At 40.2% G+C, this 16,247-nt stretch overlaps 1 protein-coding gene across 4 annotated transcripts in view; it reads left to right on the forward strand.

Annotated features, from left to right (window-relative positions):
• MOB3B (MOB kinase activator 3B) overlaps positions 1-6,148 on the forward strand; it is an 85,979-nt gene extending 79,831 nt beyond the window's left edge. For 2 of the 4 annotated variants that reach the window (XM_050329415.1, XM_050329416.1), the window contains exon 6: positions 1,509-6,148. In XM_050329415.1, the coding sequence (XP_050185372.1) occupies positions 1,509-1,538 (30 nt within the window). In that variant the 3' untranslated portion in view covers positions 1,539-6,148. The remainder of the gene's footprint in view (positions 1-1,508) is intronic. The other 2 variants (XR_007630552.1, XR_007630551.1) reach the window with 2 other exon arrangements.
• The last annotated feature ends 10,099 nt before the right edge of the window (positions 6,149-16,247 follow it).

Below are 16,247 nucleotides of genomic sequence, written 5' to 3' on the forward strand. Positions count from 1 at the left end.
CAGAGCTTCGGCACGGTGTCAAACCACATCAGAGCTTGTAGTCACTGCCCTGGCCTGCCCTGCCCTGCCCTTCCCAGGAAGAGCTTCATGATGATTTCACATCAAACTGAGTCCTGATGGATTTTAGCTTCTAGAAGCCTACTTTGGTTGGTAGTGGTTGGCATAGTGTTGGTGCAATAATGTATTACATGTTGGCTGTCACTGTTTCCTAGCATAGTTGCCTTTTCTGATCTCCCAAAGAAGATAGGGAGGCATTTTGTATCTGCTTATGTATAAAACAATAGGAAGCTGTCCAGCACTGTGCTGAGTTATATTAAGTTCTGCATTTGGTGTTTGTTGTTCTGAAGAAGTAAGCCTAAGTGCAGCTGTTTGAAAGAAAAACAAAACAACCCAGCCTCCCTCCCCCAAACATTTAAGGACAAAAGGAGACAGATTACCTCTGTGACCTTTGACAAATTACAGGAGAATCAACTACTGATTCAGCTTACTGTGGGGATCACACATTACTGTATAAATTACTGTACTAATTACCATTGTCTTTATAACAAATGACAACATTCCATTCTGTTATATGTAAATAGCAAGTAATGAAAGATGAATCTACAAGAAAGAAAAATTAGTTAGAGGCCTGGAAGCATGTGGAGGGGTGGGAATCCTACAATTCTGTGTAGGAATTTTAGATGGAGAAATAATCTGCTAAACACAGGGTAAAATACAGTTACAACACTGTCACAAAGCTGTTTGTGTTAGATCTTAATTATCTTTTACATGATAACAAATTATTCAAGCAATCTAACAAATTTTCAGACACTTCCAATAACTTTGTAACTCTAAATAGGTTTTCCAAGGGAAATGCTGTGTGGTGTGGTTTATGTGGATGGCTGTTGGTCAGATATCTCATAATGTCTTTCCAGAAAATCTGCTGACAAATATGAAGTTTTATAGAATGGAGCCAGACAGGTATCAGAGAGTTTGAGTGCCTGTAAATCAGATCAAATAAAATCCTATGTGGATCCTAAACCCCAGTTCCCAGTGGAATCAGTGAATGATTCAAGACCCCGTCCTAGAGATGAAAGTCACAGTTCTGATCAAGTCCTCAAGAAGATTTGTGCCCATATGCCCTTTTTGTCCATGTGTAGGCAGAAATAACTAGGCAAAGAAGGTATATCTAGGATTTGTGTTGGCAACAGGTTCAATGAGAATGATTGGAATCCTTTTTCTTTTATTAAATTAAAAGGTTTCTGACATTTGCAGATGATTTATTTCTTTTGTGGGGGGATGCAGCACCTTTTACCTGACATGGCTAGGGATTTATTAGGTTATTAAGGCTATATGCTAATTACCGGTTATGTTCATTGTCCTTGAAAGTGACAGAGAGGGGCAGAACCATGGTGGCATATGAAACCACTTGGGTTTTCAGAGATGCAGAAATACAGACAGGGAAGAGGCCTGTGCACAGTTTATCACAAATGCCATTTCCTTTTTTATTTCTCCTTCTTGTTTTACAGAAAGAGATGACAGCCAGTATGTGTCACTAAAAACTGCCCACTGAAGAAAAGTCCATTTTCCTTCCTACTGCAGAGTTCAAGAATGTGACAGCCCTCATGCACTGAGCCTGCTTGTTAATCCCTGGAAGTTGGGAACCACAGTTACTTGCTTCCTTCCACTGTCAGTGTTCTTAACCCTGAAGATGCTGCTAAGAACCTCATCTGAACAACATGGATTATTGAGAAAAAGAAAAATAATATTAGTTCTAGCTCCTGTATTAGGGATAAGAACCTCTTCAGCCACAAACAATGGCAGTGCTCCTGCTGCTAAAGCTTTATTGAAATTCAGGTCCCTGGGCTGACCTCCAGATTAGTTGTTTTGAAATGAAATTGTATTGTTAGCTGCAATCTTACTTTCTTTTTCTATTACTTCTTGGTATATGCTTTCTTTCCTAGCTGTAGCAGACTATTAAGATGCTCTGGAATGGAAAAAGACTTAGCCTTTAATGCCCCCCACCCTGCACCAGGCCACCCAGGGCTTGGCCCCCATTCCCAAATGCCAATGAGCCTTGTGTTTCCAGGAAGACAGCCATGTCCCTCAGCTGATCAGTCAGTTTGTGTTTCATTGTGACTTGTAATTGAATGACAATGGGAGGGTTTTTGATCTCAATTATATGAGCAGGAATCCAGATGTAGCTATGCAGTGCTGAGGTATTTTCCTCCAATTCATGCTGTGACTGACAGCAAATATGCCTAGTATCTCTACATTAAAAAGAGCTGTAGTCAGCATTTTCCTGAAGTACTCTATGAAGACACCAATCTGTCATGTAATTTCATAGCCTTCTGTTCCCTTAGAAACAGGATCCTTCTCAATCACCCTAAAGTTTCATCTTTTCAGAGAAAAAGAAATTTAATTTTTGTAACTTGGCAGAAGATACAGCAAAGGTGAGTAGTATAAAGGGTAGAGCAGGGGGGAATAATTGACAGTCTCTGTTGCACTAAGCAGTGTCCACCAGTGTGACTTGCTTTTCATTCTGGACTAACATAATTTTTTTTTCCAGAACTCAATCAACTTAATCAATACATGTATGGACAGCCTGGAAGGATCTGTTGCAGTAAATCAAGTCTTCTATACCAAATAGAAGAGGCTTTCTTCTGAAAAAAAAAAAAAAAAAAAAAGGTGATACTTAACAAAGGGATCACAAGAGAGATACTACTGAATAAATGTGAATCCGGTGGAACACACCTATGTATTTTGTGCCTTGTAAGGAATTTTGCACACTTGTGTTATTGTGAAAGATTACTTTTCCTGAGTAAGCGCTGAACCCTGTTGCTGCCTTCTCAACTGAGTTAGGTATATTTACATCCTCTGAAACAGCATGAGAAGAAAATCTCATGGAATATCTAGTGATTGGAACATTTGACACAGAGGGGTAGCAGACACTAAAGAATAACAGCAAACCTTTTCTAGCTCATGTTGTAGCACATTCTGATTTACTTGCCTGCTTGCTTGAGTCTGGGCTTGTAACTATAAGTGATCACATCTGTGTGGGGGAAAAGTGCTTTTGTCTGTGAACATTTAGTGTAGCCATGGTGGAGGCTTTTCTGCGTCTTTAGAATTATGCAAAAGACTTTATCCTTTGGTTTCAAGGGGATGGACCTAAGTGTTCCTACCTCCTTTGGTGGTCTTTGCAATCAGGTTAATTTTTTGGGGATTGGAATGTGCACACTGATAACTTTTGGCCTGCTGGCACTTTTACAGGTTGTAACTAGTTTGTGGAATTTGTTGCCACAGCTACTGCTGAGCTCAGTTGCCTCATTTTAAAGAAGATGAAAAATGTTCTATCTTTGGAAGACAGCCCACTGGTTCATGTAGATGACAACTGCCTGGAATTACAACTTCAGTTGCATATGAAAGGGTTTCCTGAACTCCTCCAAAGTGCCTGGGCTGCGGTACTGCTTGAGATGGAGCTGTAGCTGATACAGTGCTCCTGAATTTTGCTGCAGACAGTTGCCATGTGGTGTTCTTATGGCTGGACAGCATGATATTTGAAAGATTAACATGAAGAGGCAAATATGTGGAATTGAAAAACATGGTATTTTATGCATAATTTATGCACAATTTATTCTTCATTTATTACACTACTTAGTATATGCTGGTTTGAGTCTGTTCACTGTAGCTCACTCTAGAAGAAGATTAAGCAGAATTACATTCACAGTGAATGCAAAAAGACTGTTGGAGTCTTTTTTTTTTTAAACTGTTTTTCATAAACTCATATGTTTTCTTTTCTTGTACAGCACACTGTATGAGTCAAAGGAGGGAAATGCAGAATTGAACCTTAGAGGATTTGTGTTTGACATGATCAAAATTCCTGTATTGGGAAAATGCCATTATAACGCAGAAACTGAACCAGCTGCAAAGGAGTGCAAAATTTACTTGTTTTGCTTGGTTATTCTACTGGGAAGAACATAGAGTTTGATTCCTCTGAATGGCAGGGTTTGGCCTTAGGAGCATCTCCCAGCAGGTATCTTCCACAGCAGAGGTGTTCAACCACCACCTTGCCATCTCGTGCCATGAACCATTTCTCCTAGGAGCTGATAACCCAATAAGAATAATGTCTGGACTGTGACATGACTACATAAAAGTGTCATATTACCCCTTCCCATAGAAGAGAGAGGGGCAGCATCCTCTTGGATCTTGTAATCCCAGTTTCATCAGTAATTTGCTCAGGACCACAAACAGACAGAATTCTGTTTTGGTTGTTATTTGTCTTTCTACGAGATCTTATCATTTTTGTATGTCCCTAATGATTCCAGCGTTCCTTATGATTCTGGGATTGGAGAAGGTGGGAGAGAGAAGGGATAAAGAGGTTATTATTTAGATTCATTATTTGTTGTAGTTTTGTAATCACCTTTCTTTTCCTTCAACTGGATTTTGTTCTTCTTGCTTAAAAAGTTTGGGGTTTTTTTGGTACTTACCTTTGGAGTTGTGTTAGTGTTAAGCTTTAAGGCACTATAAGAAGGATCATTTCAGGTGACTGGGACCACACTCATCATTACTTCAGTGTGAAACGTTCCTATGATATCAAAATTGCCTTCAGTGGTTAAAGACTTTTAAACTTTCTTTGATTGTCTCTGTAATAAGAGATTTTGTAATGAACTTCTGCTTTGTGTGAACATACATTAGTGTCACTGTAGTGGCAAATGTAACATGAAAAAAATCTAAACGTAACCTCCCTTAGGTTTTATGAAGGATGGAGTCCCAGGATCTATCAAATAGTGGGGTGAAACTAATGTTTCCTATCTAATTTTATAGAAGTTGGGGACTTACAAAACTTAAGAGTTTTCTCCAAGAACTCAAGCTCTGAGCAGCAAAACTTACACCTGACAAGATATTTGATTCTCTTGACCAATGGATTCAATAAGAACAAGGCAGGGAAAGAGGAGAAAACAGTTAAAATGTAACTCTGTAGGGGCCTACAGACAACAGCTGAAGATGTGCAGAAACCTAATGAGGAAACATTGTCCTCAGCAATCACAAATTCCAGATCTGTGCAAAGGATACAGAGAAAGGTACCCTTTGTAACTGAGAAGCCATTATTACCAAGTCTCTATTAAGCAGACTTAAAGGATCTTTTAGCACTTTTGTACTTCATGCTGAATAAATTACACATTTTGGAGCCCTCTCACAAAAATCAATTCCTTCCTGTTGCTTTTTACCTTTTCTGCGTGTTTTTGAGGTCTCAGGGCCGGCCTTCTGCCTTTCAGTGTTCCTTTTGCTTCCCCAAGGACAATGCTGTTACAAAACGTACCTTTCTCACCTCTCTCTGTGCCTCCAGAAGGGCTACCTCTCACTTGTGCCCTCTGAAGAGAGAGGATTAGCAGTGCATTGTCTCTCCAGGAAACCAGAGGCAAAAGAGCGGGAGGTATCTACAAGAGCAGCAAAACAGAAGGTACTATAGAAATATATAAAAAGATACGCTTGCTGTTATATGCTCTATGGGCTTTTGAAAGGGGATAACACTGAGGAACCCAATATAGACAAGTGGTCAGTATTCAGACATTTTTTCGTATATATTGTAAGAAATTTTTAATAGAAGACGTTTTAAATAATTATGGAGACTATTCAAGGGCAAAACAAGCCAAATCAGCACTAAGAACCTGGTAGTGGTATACATTTAAATCTAAAATGATCAAAAGTTAATTTTTCATGTATTTTATGCTAAATAGACAGTGATTTCCAAGGTTTAGCCAAATAAGTTAGAGCTCTTACAGTTTCTTTTCTGTGTTTAATAAGTTTTCCTGTTTTAAATGCAGATGTAATTAATATAATTAAAAGTTATAATAATATTCTCCCAGGGAAAAGAAAAAATTACTTGTCCAGTCTAATCTTTGTGTCTGTGTATGTACCTGCGTGCATAGATAGATAGACAGATATGTACCTAAATGTGTATGTGTGTGTTTGAGTGGGGATATGGATGTGGAAGTATCAGCATATGCATAGGTACCCTCCCTGCTCTTCCCCAGACAATAGATTTCTTAATTTTGTTAGTATTTAAGGGAGATGCACTTTTCTAAGAAATAAGTGGTTGATTCCTTTTTCTCCTCCATGCATCAACGCTGATGTGTTTAATTTTTAAATTAAATTTTAATGAATTTAATTAATTTGTTTTAATGATGTCATGTGTGTCTTAGGCTCTTTTAGTTCTGTTTGTTGCTAAACAATGATTGAATTGTGTGGGAAGAGAGACTAACTCTTATGGTCATTGAAAGAAAAGTTTACTTTTCAACCCAGTCATAGCGGATGAAGTGACAGAATACAAATATGAGTAAAATAAACATATTCTTGCAGAAGTGTTGTGAAGTTATTTGGGATCTAGCTCTTCAGGAAGAAAAATGTGTTTGGTTTTCATACTGCAAGGTAGAATTCTGTGGCAGGCTTACAGAAGAGTAAGGAGTTGAGCAAGATCCATCATTACCAACTCACCAACTTCCTCACAGCCCTCGTGTCACCAGTGTGACACCAAGAAAAGCTGACCAAATGTTATGCTAATGAAAACTGGCCACCCTCTTACCAACACCAGTGGGATCAAACTAGGCATGTGGGTGGCCTCTCTTCAGCTAAGCTGGTCTGCTCATGCTTATCTGTCAGATTTTTGAGCTTGGACAACTCATGGGTTTCATCATGTTCTTCAGCTGATTCCTAGTGGGAGTTTGGGTGTCTCTGATGTAGGGAGGATCTGAAGATTAGAGATCCTGGGACTAATGGAGTAACTGGAAAACAGCTGCTGAGGAAAGCTGAGGAATTTGACAAGCTGAAAGAAGCCCCATGGCAGGAGTAGCAGGAAGCTCCACAGAGTAGCATGGCCATGTCTGTACACCAGAGGGCTGTGCCACCATTCAGAGGGTCCTCGATAGTTTGGAGAAGAATGCCAAGAGGAACCTCATGAAGTTGAATAGAGGGAATTGCAAAGTCCTGCAATTGAGGGGAGCAGACCATTCTGTATATGCAGAGGAGTGCATTTTCCCAGCTGGAAAGCAGTTTGGCAGGGAAGGATCCTGGGGGGCCACTGAACACTAAACCGACCAAGACCCAGTAATCTGCCCTCATGACATATATGGTAAGTAGCCTCTTGGACTGCATTAGGAGGAGTGGCCAGCAGGTCAAGGGCTGGTCTTTCCTCTGTGTCCAGCCCTGGTAGGACATGCCTGGAGTGCTGGGTCCAGTCCGGGGCTCATCAGTGCAAGAGACTGTACAGACTGGAGGAAGTGCTGAAAAGGGCCACGAGGGTGATGAATGGACTAGGGCATCTCTCACATGAGGAGAAACTGAAAGAGATGAGACTATTTAGCTTGGAGAAGGCCCATGGGGAGCGTTATCCCTGTGTATAAACATTTGATGAGGTGAGTGAAGAAGACAGACTCCTCTTGGTGGTGTACAATGAGAGAAGCAATGGACACAAAGTACAGGAAATCCCTATTAACCATAAGAAAAACCTGTTCAAAGTGACCCTGTTCTCAGTGTGGCATCGGGCTAGCAACTGCCAGCAGTGCCTGCAGTCCAGTGGTGTGCTGAGCCTGTGATCACTGCAGCATGTGTAGGCTCTTCAGCAGTGATAAGGCCCTTTAGTCTGCCTTTGTCAATTTTCCTGTCTAGGCCAGCAGAGACCTATTCTGTCAAGGGGAAAGAGCTGCAGGGAAAGAGGCACATCCAACTTTGTTGCATGCCTCCCTCTTTTTCCCTAGCCTGATTCCATACAGCAGTGAAAGTTGAACAGCAAGTGGAAGGCACTTCTCTGTGTCAGCTGAGAAGCAAAGGAGCAGGGTGGGGATGAGACTGGATGTTGCATCCCAAACACCTTGCTGCTCTGGAGAGGTTATCTCAGCTGTGTCATTACCCACTGTAAGAGGGATGATTTTTTTTTCCTGCTGCTGAACAATATGATGGCAAAGCACAGTTCAGCCTCTGGTTATATTCCAAACTGCTCCTCACAGTCCTCAGAGATGGCACAAAGTAAAAGTGAGGCAAACCCAGCCCCCTTTTCATGGGGTGAAAAACAAACAGATCTTACTGATTAAAAAAAAAACCAAACAGATCTGACATAAAACAGATGGCCCTCATGGTTTGAGACCTTGGGTTATATTTAATATGTCACAGCAATTAGAGCATTTCAAGTGAACTGACAGGTCATCTGCAGGTGTCACCCGCCTGGTGCATACATTTTGGTTAAGTTGAGGCATCCTGACACAGTAAAAGCCACACATTACTCACACCTCTAAAAGCCATAGTGTGGGTAATTAGTAACCTTTCACTAATAAATATGGCACAGAAAGTAGCAGTAGTTAGGAGATATTTGCACAAACAGTAATGCTGTCTTGATGGAAGCCAAATTGTATCACTTTCTACCAGTCAAGTGATAAAAAACCCCACAACAACACAAAACCAAAAATAGACCATTCTGATATTTATAACGTGTCAGCAGGAATTGTGTCACAGAGTACTCCTAGAGCACCACAAAATCTTGTAGGCCAGTCAGCTCTGTAAATCAGGACACTTTTTTTTAGTTCAGGGTTAAGCACTTATGTTACTTTCTGACTTAAAATGAGCAAATGTCACCAGCTGGCAGCACTCATAGGTGTCATTGCTGTTCATAGCAAGGGGCTGACTTCTAAAAAATCATCCCTTTCACCAAGTGAAGGAAGGAGTTTGCTGAGCACACCTGCCTTTATGTGGATGGAGCAGCAAAACAGCAAAGTGGCTGGGAACGCACTGAGCTAAGCTGTATCTTTTATGGCTTGTAGCTTGTGCTGTCATTTTAGATGAATCGTCAAACAATTTTTTTTCTACACAGTGGCATCAATGTTCAGGAGGGAAAAAGGAGGAAAAAGGCAGCCAGCAGATGCAGTGATACAGTAACAGAATTCTGGCCCAGGTTTGGAAGACCTTGGTCTGGAGATAGATCATCTGTGAGTAATTATCCAAGTTTTGTGCCACCGTGTTGCTCTGGAGTGCATTCCACTCACAGTCCTTACAGGCTCTTCTGGTTCAAGGTGTAAAAATCAGATGTTTCCACAAACTGTTCTGTTCTGCTCCTGCCAGACGAGTGCTTAGTGAACTAAATGCATGTGCACTTTATACTGTGTTAACAGAATACAGAAAACTAATCCACCACCTGTTTTGACTTTCTGACACTTTATCTTAGCAAATGGTCAGAGAAATAAGCTAACAGCGCAACCTAAAAATTCTCACTATTACCCAGGTAAGACCTGCTCAGCTAAGCCCAAGAATTGTCACCTGACCTCCCAGTTGCCATCAGAACAGCAATACCAAGACTATGGCAAATTAATCTGCCTACTTGCTTAGCTAATTTTTAAGGAACTATGACACGATCAAGTGTGAGGAGAGAAATAGTGTATACCAGTTGAAAAACACTTCAAAGGTACCCCTCCCAATTCCTAATAATCTGATATGTTGCTTTTATCCTTCTCAAAGAGTGTGCTATGTGGTACCTAAATGGGACCTACAAGATAGAGAGGGACTTTTGACAAGGCCATGTAGCGATAGGACAAGGGATAATGTCTGTTGGGGTTCCCATCCCAAACAACCTGAATTCTCCTGGCAGAAAAGCAGGAACTGTGATAAAAGTGCTTCCTTTATTTGACACAGAATTTTGTTGCTATTAGCCAGCATTCCACAAGTTGATTTCATTCAATGGGCATCAGGAACCATACTTCATGAAAGCCCACCAGCAAAAAACAATTCCAAAATGTAAAATACAGCGGAGAAAAATTAGCAAAACAATTAAACAACCTGAGGGGTTTACTCTGCAGACCTGGAGTGCAATGTAAAAGGTCAGCCTGTTCTGCTTCTCATGACACTGCCACTTCAAGTGCTGGGAAACACGGTGTTTTAAGTTTGTTACTTCTGATTTGTGTGCTCTTGCATTTCCACAAGTTGTCATGATTCAACCTGGTCTCTGAAAAGTAATCAAATACTGGAATAGGAACATAAGTGTCATAGTTCTGATTTTAACAAGGAATTTTTCTTTCCCTTCCCCCTGCCGTGTGTGTCTGTGTGTGTGTGTGTGTGTGTGTGTGTGTGTGTGTGTGTGTGTGCTCTGTATATGGGCCATCAGGTGAACAAAGGAATCGGCTTAGTCCACTAATGGCCGAGATTGGTCTCCTTGACAACGAAGGGGGAGGAATTGTGGGGGGCTGGTGTGTGGCTGGTGTGTGTGCTGGTGAGGGGAGGACCTGCTGCAAGCTGCAGAGCTGTCTGGTTTCTTCTTTCTTCTTGTCGGAGGGGAGTTTGCTGCTGTTCTCTTCTCAGCTGTTGCTGGCTGCAGGCCTTGCTTAAAGCTAATCATAATCTGCTGAAGTTCGTGAGTTTTCTTCCATTGGGAGAACTTTCTGGTTTATTGCTGGTTTCTTTTTCCTTCCCCCTTTCCCTCACATTCCCTCTCTCCTTTCCCAGTGTGGGAAGGGAAGGGGAACCGAGTTTTTTTTTTGATTTTTGGTCTGGTTTTTCTCCTTCCCTCTGACATACCGAGAGAGTATTGGGCTTTTTTCCCCCATCCCACGGGGTGCGACTAGGGATCCCACAGCGCCGCCTGGTGACGGGCACTGGACATTACAAATTCTGCTCCTCCAGTGACCCAACAGCGCCCCCTGCTAACAGTGGTTGGAACTGCATCAAAGGGTGCAAAAATTGAACTGTTTAATTTTCCTTTTGCCGGTTTATCGGTTTTGTTCTTGAAGGGGATTATTGGTGGGTATAGGAGTATTGTTTGGTTGTTTTACTTGGTTTTTTCCGTGTTTCTGTTAACACACACATACCTTTTAATAAAGGACTGTTATTTTCCCTTTTCCATAATTTGTTTTCCTTCAATCGGAGCCTCTTAATATTGGATTTATAATTACTTAGAGAAGTTTGGGTCTTTTCCTCCTAATCCATCCTCAGCAAAAGACCCTTGTCTCATTTAAACTGGGACAATAAGAAACCTCAAAACTCACACCAAAGATCAAACTAATGTCTGAAAATTTGACCTCTGTAAAACAAGTGATATAAAGCCTTACTGAAGCAACTCATTCACAGACTGGAATAACAAGTGGGAATGAACTCTATTGCCATTTCCTGTTCTTAGTCTGGAGGTGCTTTTGCAGGATTCAAAGTAGGCCTAATACATTCATTCAAAACAATTGCTCTAACATGTTGGGCTATTCCCTGGGTCTGTGGCCCAGCCAGAGTGTCATTATTAGGTCCAGCTAGGATGGGTCATATTCAGAAGGATGAAAAAAGCTTCTCCTTTTCTCAAAACAAAAGAGAGACATATAGAGCAGAGAAACATTCATCTCGAGTGAAAGAGAAAACTATTTCTTTGAATCAAGAAAAGAATAAAAAACCATAAACAAAGATACGGTATTTAACTTTTCCTAGTGAAACAGCTGGAAACCATTAGCAGTTATTTTTTCTTTTTTTTCCAAGTACAAACTCTGAAATATTTTTTTTTTTAACTCTTCTAATTCCTATATAGAAGTTAGAATATCAGCTGTTGCCCATGTACTTTTATATTTAAAAGAAATTAAATCAGAATGTCTCTTCTATAGTTGTTTCTACTGTCCAGACTTCAAGCAATTCAGATTGGGGTTTGTGGTTTTTTTGGTTGATCAGGGTTTTTTTTGGTTGGTTTGCTTTTCTTTTGTTTTTTTTTTTTTTTTTTAAGTGTCTGTGCTGTACTACCTCTAACCTTCTATTCTGAGCCTAGGGTGATGTGAAAAACATGAGGAAATGTCCAAATCCTTTTGTCTGTTTCTTTCTGTAGGCTAAAGCTACTAGGCCTTTTTCTTGGTTGTAAAACTCAATTCTATACAAGTGAGTTTTTGAAATTCTGCTCAGAGTAAAGCTATGGCAAGGAATCATCATGCTAGAAATGGCAATGGAGCTGCCAGTGCTTAAGGTTACTGCGCAATCACTACATATCTTTTTAGTTCTGAGATAGAAACAGCTGTATTTTCTTTCAAAGTGAAATGCAACATGCTCCGTTTGTAGGCTTTAGCTAAAAATCTAATTCTGTAATTGATGGGCAGAATGAAATTTCTGATCAGAAATTATTTCATAGATTTGTAGTAAGTGCCTCACATTTTATTCTCTTCTGGGTTTTGATTCATTCTTTGGTTTTGGGGGGGTTTTGGTTGGGGGTTTTTTTGTGTGTTTTGGGGGGGATTTTTCGTTAGTGCCTCCTCTAGTACTTGTTTTGTGAAAAATCATAGAAAATTATGTCATTTGGCCCAAGGAGATCCTCCACAGGCAGAAGGTACTATCAGCTCATGTGAACACTCAGCTGGCCCTGTTCTGGAGCACTTAATGAGGATAGAGAGAGGGAGATGTAATCCTAAACAGAATATTTATTTATATGTGGAACATAATGCATTTTCAAAGACCATGACAGGAAATTAACAAGATAGATCTCATTAACTTTGTTCCTGTAGCAATGCTTATTCATTAAGATGTCAAGCAGTATAATTAATTCTTGAAAAATGAAAATGGAAGAGAATGGGTGATCTATGGTAAAAGGAGAAAAACAACTAATAAGGCAAGTAGGTTCTTGTAGATCAGTTACAGGACAGCATTTCAGGTATCCTGAAATTAAACCTTTTATAGATTATCTGTATAATGCAGATGTACATATATCTCTTAATTTTCTCTGTATGGAAGCAAAATACATGCATAAGCAATCTAGATAATTTCAGTGTCGTGTTGTGGTTTGTCTGGGTTTTTTCCACAGCCTCTCATTTACCATGTGTCCAGTTCTGCTAATTCAACCTGTCAGCTCAAAATCACATTTACTCATGTCTTATAGTACAATCTTCCTGGTAGCTCTTAACATTGCTTTATATTCCTGTTCATGAATTAGTCAATCAGTCACTTCTAGTATGCTTTAGATAAGTACCACCACACTATGCTTCATCTTCCCTTGAATTCTCTGTGGACAGGTCTGTGCACTGCCTGGAATGTGTAGGGAATAACTGCATGCCAGTTATTTCTGTGTTATTCCTCTCCCCTGAAGTGAGGGATTTATCACTTGAATATGGTCTACCTCAGTCAGAGGTTGAACCTTTCTTTGTCTCCAGAAAGAGATGCACTCACCTCTGATGGTTAAAAAGACTTGTTACGTTTTACAACAAAAAGGGTTCAAGTGCTCGGGTCCTAGTGTAAATTTGGAAAAGTAGTGACTGTTACAAGCAAAAGGAAATGGCTCTGGGAAGGACAAGGGCTGTAAGATCTGTCAATTTCATTGAGCCAAAAGCCAGTTTACTGAACTGCCAAGGGCTGCAGACTGGATCAGTATGTGCCACACCAGAAATGCTCTCCCTTCTCACCTTTGGATTATTCTGTCAGCTTCAAAGTCCCTGCTCATGAATGTAATGTGTATCAACAGTAATTCAGCTAATGAAAGTGCCGATTAAATAAATATTTACAATCTATGGATTTCTATTGTCCTAATATAATTATATTTTTCTCAGTCTCTGAGGTTTATTCCTATTTTTGTTCTGCAACACTCCTTTCTCTCAGTGTGCATTTTTTTAATTCACCTTTTAAAAACCTGAGATCATTCTGTAGACAGCAGAGGGAGCTATACCATTTACTTATGTGAGCCTTTGGCTCTTTGAATCTTCTCTGATTACTCTTTTTTCACTTCATCTAAGCTAGAAAGATTCTTATGCCTTAAAATTTCTTCAGAGGGTTCTGGCACAGTGGCAGTCACATAGTTAGTTTGAGAAACTATTGCAGATTAGGAATAGGTTACCTTTCCCAGGTTTTTCATTTAAACCATATCAAATATTACTACGAGTTCTACACTCTGCATTACCTTAACAAGAAATACTGCATTTTGAAATTATGTCTTTAGAGTCTACACAAAAACCTTGCAATCGGAAGCATGTATCTTACAGTCAAGCAAGAATAAAGGTGAAGTCTGAAAGTTGTGTGGATCCCTATGCTTGTAGATCGAATCTCAGGACGTGTGTTACAATAAGACTCTTCAGTAGGAGAGGTCTTTTTTCCAATTTTTTTTAATAGGATCTATTACAAATTACAGCACTCTATCCCCTGGGCTACACTCAGCAGATTTTAAGGGCAAGAAATTGCATGGGAGCAGAGCTGTTTAGTCCTTCTGCAGCTTCATTTGGAACGCTAAAAAATAATGGTATTAAGTCAGTGTCCTCTTTCCTCCAGTGTAATTTGTGTGGTCTTCTCAGAGAGGCTGCCTTCTGATTGCCTCTGACCACCTGAAGACAGCTCTCAGTGTGATGGTGTCACCAAATCCCACCTTTGAAAGCATATCCCACTTCTCACAACTAAGAAGAGCAGCCATAAAGACCAGGATAATCTCTGGTACAAATAATCATAGAGGTTACATTTTGCTAGATATTAACAAATAAAAAAAAAAAAAAAAAAAAGGAAGGAGATACTTCTTCCTCTCATTATTTTTTAGTCAAATGAAGTTTTTCCTCAGAGAGCAGAGTAAGACCATTCTCTTCCACAACTATAGCACTACAGTTTGGCTTGTTCTGCTTGTGTCAGGTGCAAAAGCACATGGGAGGCAAAAGTATGTAGAATTTGTCCAGAATCTCCTGCAACCCCACAGCATAAAGTCAGAATATAACCATCCAACACTCTCAGCTGTTTATCTGCCTGGCTCTGACTTAGTTTCACTCTTTCACAAGGGGAAGGGGAAAAAAAAAATATTGTTTCCCAAGGTAAACCACCAAAAAACCTGTTGGTTTCCTAACCATTGCAACCATTATCTTACACTCCAGACTCAAGAGTAGAACCTTGTTTTCAAAGCATATATAAATTTTTGTGCTTACTGAGGGATATTCTGCTTTGTATGCTGTACCATGAAGGCTGCAGGTCAGAGTGATGTGGAAGCTCGATGCAGGAGAAGACTCCTGAATGTCAGTGCATGTACACAACTGTTGGAAATACAATGTATTTAGAAACAGAGTGTCATAGGATGGTTGAATTCTTAATTAAATGATGGTAACATTCTAAAAAAAGGGAATAGTGTTGCTTTATAATTTAATAAGCTGGGTTTAGTCACTTGTTGCAGGAAAGATTTTGCAGTCTGTCAAATCATCAGCACATACAGGTTTTTTTAAGAAACACGTATTTGACTCAAAAGTTATTAACTACTCATTTTTTGGGTTTTTTCAAAGTAGCACTACCTGGAGATTATATGGAAGAGGAGACTCAGTTATCACAGTGCTCAGCGTAAGAGGACTTATGCTGACTCATTCCACCCAAAATGGTCTTTGCTTCTGAAACATGACTAATGTGCTACTTCCAAGTCTGCTGCCAAGGACAGCAATAAAATCTTTGTCATGCAACCTCCTGCCTGAGAGTGATCCACTTCATATCAAAGGGAGGGATTTTTTCTATTTTGACAAACCCTCATTTGTCATCTGGATGGAGAGAGCACATCCACTGCAGCAGCAGGTATTCTGTCTGTGCTTTCAGGGGATAATCTATAACAGCAATTGACATTTTGCTTTTGAAAGCCTATATGCCTTCGTTTAGAAAGATACTGCTCCAACAGCGCTGAAGAAGCAAGCTCTGTCTCTTGATAACACCATTTTCTGCTGTTACTCACAATTACACTAGAAAGTGAATCTTTTAGAGCCGTTTCCTTTCTTGTGTGATGAAATTGGTCATTAATTTTCATCCTCATGTTTCTTTTTTGTCCCTCAGTGCCTGCAAGCCCTGGATTTCCCTCATTCAAACCAGGTGATGCACAGAGACTTCGAAAGCACTAACATTCTTCTTGGAATGGATGGATCTGTCAAAATGGGTGGTTATTATTGGTCTGGCACAGCATTCAGGGAATGCAATGGGGGGCTGCATAAGACTGACTGCCAGTTAGCCAAAAATAGTGATTGTGTGAGTGCAGGGACCCCTGCTGCAAGCTGAGAGCAGAGCTGCAGTGTGCGGAAGGGTATCATGAGGAACAAGGTATCAAGAGTGGCCTTGGTTTGTGTGTGTCCCTTCCAGAGGCATGGAGTTACAATCTATTCAGGTGAATAGAAATGACCAGTTCCATATTTCCTTGGCTACAGCTCTGAGGAAACAGAGCATGGCCGTTTCTCCAGTGAGATCCAACACCATGCTCTCAGACTGAGGGGAGAATGCTTTTGCTTGGTTTCCTAATTCTAGCTGGCTTTAACGGTGTTTGTTTTTCTCTTCAGATGATTTTGTTCTCT

Source organism: Myiozetetes cayanensis, unplaced genomic scaffold, assembly GCF_022539395.1.
Source record: "Myiozetetes cayanensis isolate MyiCay16 unplaced genomic scaffold, myiCay2020 scf4, whole genome shotgun sequence".
NCBI lineage: Eukaryota > Metazoa > Chordata > Aves > Passeriformes > Tyrannidae > Myiozetetes > Myiozetetes cayanensis.